At 58.3% G+C, this 12186-nt stretch overlaps 2 protein-coding genes across 3 annotated transcripts; both read right to left on the bottom strand.

Moving 5' to 3' along the window:
• Positions 1–8: 8 nt before the first annotated feature.
• HRURF (HR upstream open reading frame) lies at positions 9–2837 on the bottom strand. Its single transcript, XM_053900966.1, has 2 exons — positions 2727–2837; positions 9–502 (listed from the first exon to the last, which is right to left on the bottom strand). The coding sequence occupies exon 2, from the start codon at positions 157–159 to the stop codon at positions 55–57; it is 105 nt and encodes a 34-aa protein (XP_053756941.1). The 5' UTR covers positions 160–502; positions 2727–2837; the 3' UTR covers positions 9–54.
• A 4776-nt stretch (positions 2838–7613) lies between these two features.
• Positions 7614–11339, bottom strand: REEP4 (receptor accessory protein 4). Of its 2 annotated transcripts, XM_019467008.2 has the most exons (8): positions 10810–11332; positions 9960–10032; positions 9499–9575; positions 9284–9404; positions 8743–8856; positions 8201–8336; positions 7886–8040; positions 7614–7799 (listed from the first exon to the last, which is right to left on the bottom strand). In XM_019467008.2, the coding sequence occupies exons 1-8, from the start codon at positions 10839–10841 to the stop codon at positions 7734–7736; spliced, it is 774 nt and encodes a 257-aa protein (XP_019322553.1). In that variant the 5' UTR covers positions 10842–11332; the 3' UTR covers positions 7614–7733. The 2 variants fall into 2 exon arrangements, with proteins under 2 accessions (XP_019322553.1, XP_019322556.1); XM_019467011.2 differs by lacking the exons at positions 7614–7799; positions 8201–8336 and having other exon boundaries at positions 7936–8040; positions 10810–11339.
• Positions 11340–12186: the final 847 nt, after the last annotated feature.

The following is a 12186-nucleotide window of genomic DNA, read 5'->3' as shown; positions in this document are numbered from 1 at the left end:
CGCTCTCTGCTCAGCGCGCTCGCGTTCTCTTTCCCCCGGGGCGGCGGGGGCGCTCTAGGGCCGCAGGTTAGAGGGGTCGGATTCCGGGATTTGCAGGATGCGGCACACGGCGCGGATTGGCCGCACCAGCTTCTGGGCCGAGGCCGTGGGTTGCGCCATGGGACGCCGAGACTCCGTGCTGCGCCGCGGGGAGGGCCGGGCCGGGGCTAGGGAGCGGGTGCCCCCGGAGGGAGAGTGGGAGCCGGGCCGGGGGGAACGTGCGCCCCGGGTCGGAAACGGCCGAGTCAGGGGAAAGGCCGAAGGGCCGGGGGAGGGGGTCGTGCCTGGAAGGGGGGCCCGATCCCGGGTCCCAGGAGAGAGGCACCAGAGAGGGCGCAGCACGGCGCAGCGCGGCTAATGGAGGGAGAGCGCGGCGGACAGCGCAGCAAGACCTCTCATCGCCATCGCCAGACGCGCAACTGAGAGTGGGGAAGCTGCTCCGCCGGTTTCCTCCTCCAGCACCCTGCGGGAAACAGGAGCCCGTGATTCGGCGGCCCCGCCTGGGCCTGCCCCCTCCCGGGCCCTGGGGGCTTCCGCCAACGCCCCGGCGATGCCACCGGCTGCGCACGGGGAGAATGAGCCCTTTGTTCCCCCCTCCCCCCCGCGGCACCCGGGCGCCTGCCGAGAGAGGCTCCCCCGGGGCAGCGTGCCAGCTTCCCAGCCGCCCCACCCTCCCGTGGGCCCGGCCCCGGAGCCTGGCAGGCGGGCAGCACCCCCACTATAGGTGCCAAGCCCGGGAACTGGAGCAAAGGGCGGGAGGGGCCGGACCAGGCCATGGTGGGGCGGGGTGCCCCCCGGGGTGCTAGGGCGGGGCGGCTGGGAGGGGGCAGTGCCAGAGCTGGCAGGGGCAGTCGGGTTCTCACGGGTCAGTGATGGGCTCCTGACCCACGCCAGCCGACCCTGTGCCTGCTGGACCACTTGCTTGTGGTCCTTCAGCTCTGGCACATGGGTACACCCCCCGCGGCCCAGGTCTGCCCTACCTCATCCTCACCTGGCCAAGCTGCTCTTCACCATTCTTGACTAAAGCTCCCTTCCAAGTCCCAGTAGCAGGCCCCGTGTCCTGCCTTAGCAGTTCCGGGAGACCTAGGCTCTGGTCTGTCCCTGCTCTATGGGCCTAGGTTTCACCAAGTGTCCAGAGAGGAGGTGGGACCGCATGAGCCCCAACACCTGCTCCAGCCTGGTGTTCGGGGGTCTGCCCTATCCCAGTTCCTAGTGCTTCCAGGCCCAGCACTGGAGAGCAGCCCATGGGAGTGGCTCCTGGGAGGGAGCAGAGAGGAGGAGAGGAAATGGGAAAGCAGGGCACCCTCCACCCGAGGAAGCATCCCGGCTCCTCTGCGGGGGTGGTTCCAGAGCACAGACACAAACAGACAGATTCAAACACACACAGACAGATTCAGACACACATAGAAACCCACACGCCCAACGGGCGCTTCCCTTCCCCTCAGGCCCCCCCACCTCTCACCCCACAGCTCCCCTGCCACCCTATGGAAGCCGTCCTTGGCCTGCCTTCACCCGGCCTAGGACAGAGGCAGCACCACCCCACCCACCCCCATCCCAACCAAGGGATGAGCTCTCAGATGCCTCTAGCCTGGTTCGAAGTCACACTAACATCCCTGGAGAGGGGAGCCATGAAGAGCTGGGAGCAAGCCTTCCTCCCAAGAGACAAAGGCAGGAATCCTTTTCCCAGATGGGGAGAAGAGGAGGGGGCCTAAGAAGAGGAGTCCTGAAGAGGCACTGGGCAGGACTTGGGTCATGTTGGCATAGATTCACTCAGCCCCTCCACCTCCCCCCAGAGGCCGCTTCTGTGGCAGGGCAGACTGGTAGGGGTTGTTTACATGACTAAGTTATTAACACTCCCTTCCTCCCCCAGCTCCCCTGAGGGGTGGCCTGGACCTGAGTGTGCCCAGGAATATGATCATGGAGGGTCTAATGCAGACTGCAATGCCAAGATCCCAAGCCCCAGACCCTCCCCCAGGCTGGCTCCACGATGCAGATGGGGGGCTGGGGTGTGCCTGTGGTCCCCCATCTGTGTCCTCTGGCAGCCAAAGCTTGTCAGAGAGTCTAGGGGGGAGAAGTCTGGGCCCTTCAGCTTAGGGCCTAGAAGAGGCTGGGAAGGGCAGGGTGGGACTCTGGGTTGTCCTGGGTGCTGAGGGCCTGTCACTGTCATCCCAAAGGAGATGGGGACTATCCCAGGGGAGTATGACAGACAACTCCCCCCACCTCACCCCCAGTTGCCTTGTCTGCCTTGTTAGGTCACAGTCTCTGGACTAGAACAGGACTCTCAGAATAGGTTCCTGAAATGCCGAGGGGGTTATAGGGAGGTGCGGGGAGAAGGCCCTTTCCACCCTCACCCAGCTCCCCATCTTGCTTCACAGCCCATGCCACCGGCCCACAGAGCCCTTATAGCCGGCTATTCTGTGCCTGAGGACGGAGCAGATCTAAGGAGACACACAAAAGACACAAACACAGAAGGAAAGCCACACACGTGGGGACACAATGCTGAATTCGTGGACAAAGGCAAGCTGACCAGCACCCCCAGATGCGTACTGGCCCACCCCAGGCTCACATAGAGCCCTCAAGAGCACACACACACATACACACACACACTCTGATACACACATTCATGCTGACAAGCACAGCAGCACTCACGAGCCAGCTGCCCTCACGCTGTCCCCAGAGCCCCTTACCTGGGCAAGCACAGTGCCCCTCGGGTGGAACAGCCCCCTGCCCAGGGGAGGGCAGCAGGCGGGGGCGGGGGAAGGAGCCCCGGAGAGTCAGGCCAAGCTGCCACTAATCCGGGCGGGGAGAGGGGGGGGCACCCACGTCAGAGCGGGGACTGCCGGGTGGAGGGCATCTGAGGACATCCCCTCCCACACACGCGGCCGTCTGGGCACCTAGCCCTACTTCCCCAGCCCCTCCATCCTTCAGACAGCTGAGGCTGGCCTCCCCCCACTCTGCCCCCCACCCTTGTGGCAAAGCCTGGACCGGGGGGCATGGGGGAGGGGGAATACCGGGGAGAATTCTCCCAGGACCTGGGGTGAGGGGGAGAGAGGAAGGGAAGTGTGGAAATGCTTTTGGAGCCAGGAGGAAGCTCTACAGTAGATGCCCCCTCCCCTCATGCCCACCCACCCACATCCCTGACCTAATTCCTCTTCTCAGCCCACACCTCCCCAGTGCCCCATCCTCCCTCCCCCACCCTCCCCTCCCTGCATCTAACCACCCTAGTAGAGAAAGCTACCTCATTCTGCCCCAGGCTCAAGACCTTCTGCCTAGCAACCAGGCTCTGGCCCCCAGGGTTTCCTGAGCAGCAGGCATCATCCTCCTGCCGGCATTTCTGCCCCCTACCCAGCCATTATCCCTGATGTTTATCAGGGACAAGGGGCAAGAGCCTGGGTGCTCTTGTCAACCCCCTTATGGGTGGGGCAGTGCCAGCCCAGACTCCCCAACTCAGCTTGGGCCAGGGCCGTGTTGAAACAAGAGGTTATCTGCAGCCCAAGAGTGGCGGTAAGACTACAGCAGGGGGCCAAGTGCACCTGGAGGCCAGAGGCAGGAAGGGGGACCAGGACATGAAAGGACCACAGGCTGAGAGAGGCTGAAGAGGCAGGGAGAGGGGGAGCCGTCTAAGGTCCAAAAGAAGGTGGGGCAGTGCAGAGGCAGGAAAGAGGAGGCCAGGAATTCAGGACCACACGCACCTGGCAACTGGGAGGCAATGGAGGAGACCCTCGAGCAGGCAAGGTGGACTGAGAAGCCGGAGAGTAAGCCCTGGGCACAAACCGAGTGGGACTAGTACCGGGGCCAAGCAGAGGTATGTTCTTGCAAGGGGGCTGGCCTAGGTTGTCTCATCTCCCTACTGGGTGCCCAGCATGGAGCCCAGCACATCTGTGCCCTAAGTCAATTGCAGCAGAAGTCCAGCCTTGATCCTACCTGGGCATACTAGTGGATAATAGGAGGTTGAGGGCTATGGGCAGGCCAGAGCTTAGGGGGCCCTAGGGCCAGGCCCCCCATGCAGAGGGAGGCAGTGTCGAAGAAGGCAGACGTCTCAGTGATTGTCAGAGGGACAGGTCAGGCTCTGAGGGAAGCCCAGCCCACACCCAAGGCTCTAGTCTCAGGATCACATGTATGCTTGGCCAGAAATGCCCCAGAACTTGGAATTCTCTTTACCCCTTCCCCTCTGGCCTCAGGATGTCTTGGAACCCGTATAACTGCAGCAGCAGCGATTTGGCAAATGTGTGTGTTGTAGAGACCCTGGCACTTTCAAGGTTCTGTGATGGGCACAAGGAGGTACAGTGCACAAAGATGAAAGCATAGGCCATCCCTGCCCTCAAGGAGCTTATACTCACTTAGTGCCTTTGTTCTTTTACCAGCAAACATTCACTGGGGCCTCTTAAATGTCAGGCCCTGTGCTGGGCACTGTGGGGTGACTGTTGGAGTCGGCATATTAACAAATGAGTACGAGGTGCTCTTAGTCCCACCCTGGGGAAGTGGGGGGAAGCTTCACGGAGGAAGTGATGCTGGAGCTCACAAGTCAGAGAATAAGTGGGCCTTCACTGAGCCACACACATACGACGACATTTCACTTTGGCTTAACCACCACTTATTCCAGGCTGGATACAAAAGTGAATAAGTTGCAAGTCTGTTCTTTATGAAGTCACAATGAATTGGGGGAGAAAATAGGATGTGCTCAAGGCAAAAACAGAGAGGTTCGTGTAAGAATAGCTATGCTGTGGTCTGGATGACCAATCAACTCTAAGGAGGCAGGGGGGCGTGCTCACAGAGGGCTTCCTGGGATAGGTGGTGTCTGAGTGAGGTTCACAGGGCACATAGGAGGAGGACAGAGAGTTGAGTAGAGGGGGAAGATCATGTCAGGGGGAACAGCATGGAGGTATGAGGCAGTCCGGTTGGATGAGGTGGGGATTACAAAGCAAATCAGGTTTAAGGGAGGCCAGCTGGGGACTGGCACACCCACGCAGCCCACTGTGAGCCCAAGACTGGTGAGCCAGCCAGAGATCAGGAGCTTTAGTAGCTTGAAGAGGAGTTGGCAAGTCAGGGAAGGCTTCTGGGAGAAAGCAGGTCTCTAAGGAAGGCTATGGGGGGCCAGGAAAGAAAGACTGTTCAGAGGGCAGGAGAGTCATACAGCTGGAGCAAAGGCCTGGAGGCTGATGTGGATGCACAGATGAACTTGAGTGCTCTGGAGTCAGAAAAGGCAGGAGCTGCAGAGCAGCCAGGCTAGCAAAGAGGCTGGCGGGGAGGGGGGTGGAGGTGGAGATCTTGGGCCTGAGAAAGTGTCACCATTTCAGCCTAGGGGCCCAAAAGACCCTGCTCCCCACTCAAAGCGCATTCTAGGAATGAGGGCAGGTGAAGCTCCAGCTCCCATGAAAGCTCCCTCAACCCCCTTTAACTTCAGGCCTTCCCCTTCCTCGGAGTTTTTGTGTCATTTGCCGGTTCACCACACATTCCTGTTTGCTTCCCCCAGTTCGGGAGTGTGGATCCTGCCATTCCACGTCTACCGCAGCAACTTCTGGGCAAGCTTGCCTCACGAAACAGGGACACCACCCACAGGCAGCCATGACTGGGGACAAGTTGCTTCACTTCTCCAAGTCTCTGTTTTTTCATCTGTGAAATGGATCTAACCCCTCCCTTCAGGCTCGTCAGGAGGATTCAAGGAGATCATCCCTATAAAATGGCCAGCACAAGGACAGGCACACAACTACACACACAGCTACATGTTTGCTACACACTTACCTCCTTCTTCTTGCCTCATTTACAGTGGTTAAGCGGACTGACTCTGGAGCCAGACTGCCTGGTTCAAAGCCTAATTCTGCCACTTATTAGCTGTGTAACCTCAGGCAAATCACTTGCCCTCTCAGTGCCTTGTTTTCCTATTTGTAAAATGGATGTCATAATAATAGTACCTACCTCAGGAGATTGTCATGAAGATCAAGTGAATGTGTTAGGGGCTTAGAGCAGCACCTGCTGGGGAGTCACATTCTAGGTGCTAGCCATTCCTAGACTGCATTCTGAGTATTTGGAAACACGCCTGGTACCCGATAGATGCTCAACAGACTTTCTGAATGAAGAAATGAAGAAATGAGGCAACACCATGATGCAAGGGAATGCCTACATAGGAAGTCATTGAACACCAATACGTGAGGAGCTAAACCACCCCGACCGATTAAGTGCCTTCCCCAAATAAAACCTGGATAATCCCCACACCAAGAGTTAATCCACACTCCTCAGGTCACTCCGGGTTACCACACCATTTCCCTTCTTCCCACCCACCTCTTTGCTTAATCAAAAGTGGGAAGGAAGAACAGGCATGGGGTGGGCAAGGGGAGCAGCCCTGGGACACCGCAGTGAGACCAGTACCTAGGAGCAGGAGCAAGAGAGGGCAAAGCCAGCACTGACTGCCCCAGGGATTAGAGGAGGGGATGGAGTAGAGCGAGCTCTGGCAAAAAGCCTGGGTCGCAGGACAGGGGAGACTCCGTGAAGGGGGCAGACAGGACCAATGACCACAAACAACAGGAAGGAACAGCAGAAAGAGCCATTGGAGGCCAGGCCAGAATTCTGCATCGTCTCTCCAGCCAGCTAGCTAGCCAGCCAGCCAGCCAGCCAGCCAGCGGCCAGGCCCCTGTAGGGCAGGGCTCTGGCCAGCCTCCCAACCCCGCCCTCCTTGACCTGGAAGCTAGGGGCAGCCCAGACCTTGGCAACTGCTGCCCTCTCACGGCCACTCCAAAGAGGTGCAATGTTCTCTGCATTATCCTGGGTGTTTACAGGAACTCAATGTCCCCAGAGCTGCCTAGAGACCACCTCAGGCCCATGGAGGAAGTTGGCCTCCCCTGGCCTTGTCTGTTTACAGCTCCAGCTAGTCCCCATGGGATTATTGTGCTGCCCAAGCTCCCTCCACACCTCTGTTCCCACTGGCTTCTACTTCCCATCAAGATCTAACCCCATCTCCTGATTGCAGTCTTCTTAGACTCTGACCCCTCTTAGGGCTGTTCACCTACTCCCTCTGTCCCCCATCTATGTTCTCAGAGGTCTCCAAGAATTTCCTGTGACAGTACTTGACCCATTACAACTATATGTCAATGGCTACCTCCCCCATTAGACTGGGCCCCTCTGGCAGTCTGTCTGTCCCTTGAGCCTCCATCCTAGGCCTGGACTGGCCTGTAGAAGGCTGTTTAATAATATGTGCTATGAGGACCAGGAGTACAAACCAGGACAAACAGACCACTTTTATGTATTTATTTACCAAAACTTGCATAAACCTGACCTCATTCACCAACATAAAACATACAACCAGGACACACACACACACACACACACACACACACACACACAGGCCTTGGAGGAGACTGTCAAGTACTTTGAAGGATAGAAAGGAATGAACACAGCTGGGTGGACTTTTGGTTTCATTTGCAGAGGTTTGAGAAGGGCGCTGGTCCCACACACCGGGAAGGTAGAAGGATGAGAAAGACAATAAATAGAATCCTGGGCCCAGCCTGCTTTGGTACATTACAGGTATAGTCCTGTGCATGGCCTGGGCAGCACCCAGCCCTTAGCCAGCAGCAGGAGCCAAGGGGGCAGAGCCTGAGCAGCTGGTGCAGGTAGGTCAGACATGCAGCCAGAGGTCCCCTCCAAATAGCACCTGGTGCTCCACAAGGCAAGAGGTAAGACTGAGCCAGGCTCTGAAGACCCTAGCTGTTCATGTCTGAGGAAATGGTCTTTTTCCTTGTCCGAACCTTCAGTGAGCGCGAGGTGCCCTGCGGGGAGAGGGCAGGCACAACCTGAGAGGTGTAGGCTAAGTACCTGGACAGCCCACCTCCCTTGTGCCTTCCTTGCCACTGACCTCCCGCATGGGTGGCTTCCTCTTGACCACACGCAGGCTCTGGCTGCGGCTCAGGGGCTTCTCTCGGGGCCGGGCAGGTGGCTGGGAGACTGCCTCTGTATCTGACCAACACTCATCCTCAGTGTCGCTGTCCTGCAGGCCCCCTGCCCTATACCCTGTGTAGAGGAGAGGGAGGCCAGGGAGGCAAAGCTGGGCATTTCCATAGTCTGAAGGCCCAGGGCCAAGATAGACCTTCTTCTAACCCTTAGGGAAGCCACCGTTTGCATGGAAGAGGCATTCCTTCCGGAACAGCTCTGGATCTCTCTGTCCACTTACCGATGGGCGGCCTGCGGCGAGGTACCTGGTCCTCCAGGTAGAGGGGATCCTGGTAGGCAGGGGCAGGGGCATCAGGGATGGAGCGCAGGTCCTGCATGGAGAAGCTCCGCAGCCTTCCAGCCAGTGCACCCTGACTCTGCAAATGATGGGGAACCACTGTATCACCTGGAGGAATGGGGCAGGGGATCCTAGTAGGAAGGGGTCTGAGTCGGGGCAGCTACTCAGGAAAATCAAGGGCTGACTGGTGGGTAATCACTGGGGCATAGGCCTCAGAACTAAAAGCAACCCAGTGACCTTCTAGCCCCGTGCCTTTGTGGCACCAACAGGAAACAGGCCCAGAGAGCAGGAGCAACCACTCAGTCACTGTCCCAGCCAAGGAAGTCAACTTCCCGCTCCACACTCCTGCCAACACCCCACCTGTCACCTCTCATCCTGTTCCCTGGCATGGTCAGCTGCTCTCTCTCAGCTCCCTGATAGAGAGCTGGACTCGCCCAAAAGGCACGAGGTTGGGAGGACTGCTGGAGGGCTGGGGCCCAAGGTACCTTGGTGGCAGCCTGTACAGCAGCTGAAGCAGCAATGTTGAGGCCCCGTTTCCCAAAGCTGAGCATCGTCTCATAGCTGCGCTCCTTGGCCTGCACGATGCAGGTGTCAATCTCCTGTAGGGGCCGGGAAGGGGAGAGAGCTCAGGTGGACACCTGAAGACTGAAGTCACTCCTCCTCTGCAGCCCCAGAGAATCCAGTGCGTGCCATGCCTCCCTGCCCACCCCTGCCTACAGTGCACTAGCAACCACACCAAGAGCAGACATTCCCATGCTTCGGTGAATGACCATGCTCAGCCTCCTCCCACCATCCCCAACACAACTTCCAGCTGGTGTTTCACACCTTCAAATGCTCATTCACTCGTGCCCCCATTTGATTATCACAGAAGAGGAAGAAGGCTAGTTTCTATCAAGGTCCCACAGCTGAAGGGCAGCAGGACTCAGATTAGAACCCAGGTTTCACCCAGCGTCCTGAACCCCGAGTCCAAGGCTCTTTCCTTCACACCCACCCCTATGTTTCCCTCCCTGGCTCCCCCCAAGGTACCTTCTCATGACGGGATAAGGATGGGTGGACAAACTTTCGGTAAAGCAGGCTGGCCCCTTTGGTGTAAGGTGAGAGCAGCCATAGCACAAAGGCCATCTTGATCTCATAGTAGAAAGGGAACCTGTCAGAGCACAGTGGGAGTAAGGTCAGCCAGGGAGCTGGGCCAAGAGTGGGCCATCATCTCCCCACAGCCCACAGACCCCCTGCATGCATACCAGGAAATAAAGATGTCTGTGAAGGTTTCCACTGCCATGAACAGTGCAAAGACTATCCAGTACATCATCCACCGCACCTGGGGGTGGGGGGGGTGGGTGTCAGAGGCCAACAGCTGAGCCTGCAGAGCCAACTCCCCTGTCCCAGGCTGACCCAGAGATTCCAGAGAGCCTGTCCTACTGCATTCTCCTGGCACCTGGCTGGCCCTAGAGAGGTGCCTCTGAGAAACTGCCACTCATTCCTGTACCCACCCCCAAGAAGCTTCACCCACAAGATTCTGCACAGGCACCCCCATAGCCTGCCCTCCAACCACACCCACTCTACACGCACCTGCTTATGCTCCTGGAGGAAGGGGAGGCGAGGTCAGACCGTCCCCACCTTGCCAAGGCCTACCATATCCCCCAAGGTTGACTGTCATCCCATCCAACCTGAACCAAGCTCTCCTGCCCACAGCCACACTCACATATTCACGTATGTTCTTGGTCTTCACAGCCTTGTAGGAAGCATAAGCTGGGTACAGCATCCCAAACACCAGCCTAGAAAACAGAGGGGGAGTATGAGGGGCATCATGCCCTCCCCCCCCCCCCCCCCACACCAGGTGGCCACTTCCCTGAAAGGTGTGAAGTAGCAAGGGCCTACCCTGTTCTTCTTGCTTGGCTTGCACAACCTGTGCCTGAGTCAGTGCCCTGGAGGCCACCTCCCCACCCTGCTGTTTACAAACAGTCCAAGCCTGCCCAAGCCTGCACCAGTGGCCTATGAGTGCATTATTGAGCGGGAGCACACACAGCAGGTAGGTGGGAAGCAGGCTTCTGAGCTGGTGAGAGGGCCAGGCTGTCCCCTCCCATGGACACGCAATCAGGGCCACCAGACCTGGCACTGCCAGGCTGCAGACAGGGATCTTGGAGCCAGGTGCTGGAGTACTGAAAGGTAGGACAGAGTGGGGAGGCTGAGGCCAGGGTGGTGAGTCATGTGACTGCTCAGAAAGGAAGCAGGCACCTGAAATCTCCGCCCACAACGTGCCACAACACCTTGTTTGACAAGGGGCTGCAGGCTGGTGTGAGGTCCTCTGTCCCACACTCCTGTCTGCAGTGTATGTGACTGCGGGGGGGCGGGGGAGAGGGCGGTCGCCATGAGCCAAGAAGACTTTGGGGGTAGAGTACAAGCACGGGTGCCCGATGCCACGCGGTAGGCCCGAAGGTCCGTTAACCCTTGCGGGCACTAAAAGCCCCTTTCCCACCAGATGTTCCCATCTTCCACCTCAAGGGCGGCCTGGCACCTGGAGGTAGAGGGGGTATGAAAGCGGCCATACTCACACCACCAGGCGACAGATCATCCAGGACACCATCCCGCAGCCTCAGGACGAAGGGAGAACCCCTACAAATGCCTAGAGGGACGCTCACGCAGGGCTGGGATGGGGTAATCAGCGGAAGGGCGAGAACCAGAGGGGCGCTCCGGCTGCCCCTTGGCAGAGGCGGAGCCGGCCGCCCCCTAAATCTGCAGTGCGGGGAGCCTGAAGAATGGGGAGACCCGTGGGCTGAGGCGAGGAGGCCGGGGCTCGGAGAAACCGACCAGGGAGCCGGTAAGGGCGGGCGCGCTCTGCTGCCTCGCCGCGCTGCCGGAGCAGTTACGGCTCCCACCCGCACTTCCTGCTGCGGAGAACCAGCTGTTCGACTCTCCCCGCGGCGCTGCTGCGTCCCAGGCAGCGGGTTGCGGTCAAGGCCTTCGTTCGTTCGGGTCCCCGAGGTCTCAGTGCGCTAGGCCACCGGCTCCGGCCTCGGGGCGGAGTTTGCAACTCACTTGAAAGTTGCACGGAACTGGGTTCTGCCCAACCCCAGGTCTCCGGCGCTCGGCGCAGGCGCAGTGCGGCCCCGGAGGGGGCGGGACGAGGTCAGGGAGGCCAGGGGCCTGCCCCTTAAAGGGGCGATGCACCTCCTACTTGTGGATGGGGTCCATAGGTTGAGTAGCAGCCCTGATTGCAAAGATTAGAGGGTGGGAAACAGCGACAAAAAGGTGGGGAGGAGGAAAAGAAGGAAATTTGGATTCCAGAGTTTTCTCAGAAAACCGGCTTCCTCCTTTTGCCTTGTCTTTCCTTTCTGTAAAATGAGAAAGGGCATGGGATGGATGCAGGACCCCGCTTCCAGGCTCACGCACACTCAGAAGGAGGCTAGGCCTGGACAAATCCAGGTCTTGCACCACTGGGCCAGGAGATGCGTGAGTGCCTCAAAGACACTGAGTTGACCTAGAGCGAAAGCGGGAGGAAGTAGTGAGAGGGGATCTGAGGGGCTCAACATCCCCATGAGATTCACCCTGAAGAGTGGGCTTCAGGAGTTGATGTCTCTCAGAGTTACCTCTCCAGAGCCCACATATCTGGGTGGGCTGACCATGATGATTTAAGAGATTCTCCGCAGAGCCCTGAGCAGCTGTACTCTCCATGCCTTCTTCACCAGAAATTTGAAATTCCACCTATTCCTGGGAGTCAAGAACACAAATATCCCTAAGAGCTTAATCATATCAACAATTGCCACTTTGTAGCAAGTTTTTGTTTGCAGGGTCTTGACCTTTACAAAGATCCCTTTTTTACCATTTAGGAAATACATTCCCTCTGGGATGAAAAGTAACTTCACCTGGTGGTATTTATTGCTGGATGATAATGCTTGGCTTATCAAGTCTTCTGAGCTCCAACCTGGAAG

This window comes from Panthera pardus, unplaced genomic scaffold (genome assembly GCF_024362965.1).
Source record: "Panthera pardus isolate Hobbes unplaced genomic scaffold, ASM2436296v1 HiC_scaffold_13, whole genome shotgun sequence".
In the NCBI taxonomy this organism is placed as follows: domain Eukaryota; kingdom Metazoa; phylum Chordata; class Mammalia; order Carnivora; family Felidae; genus Panthera; species Panthera pardus.
This window is presented reverse-complemented; position numbering and strand designations above follow the sequence as displayed.

Excerpts from the sequence above, each read along its gene's own strand:
- HRURF (XM_053900966.1), bottom strand. The coding sequence starts at position 159 with ATGGCGCAACCCACGGCCTCGGCCCAGAAGCTGGTGCGGCCAATCCGC.
- REEP4 (XM_019467008.2), bottom strand. The coding sequence starts at position 10,841 with ATGGTGTCCTGGATGATCTGTCGCCTGGTGGT. Across the intron at positions 10,033-10,809 it reads ATGATCTGTCGCCTGGTGGT|GCTGGTGTTTGGGATGCTGT; the intron begins GTGAGTATGGCC and ends TCTGTTTTCTAG. Across the intron at positions 8,337-8,742 it reads CTGTACAGGCTGCCACCAAG|AGTCAGGGTGCACTGGCTGG; the intron begins GTACCTTGGGCC and ends CATCATTTGCAG.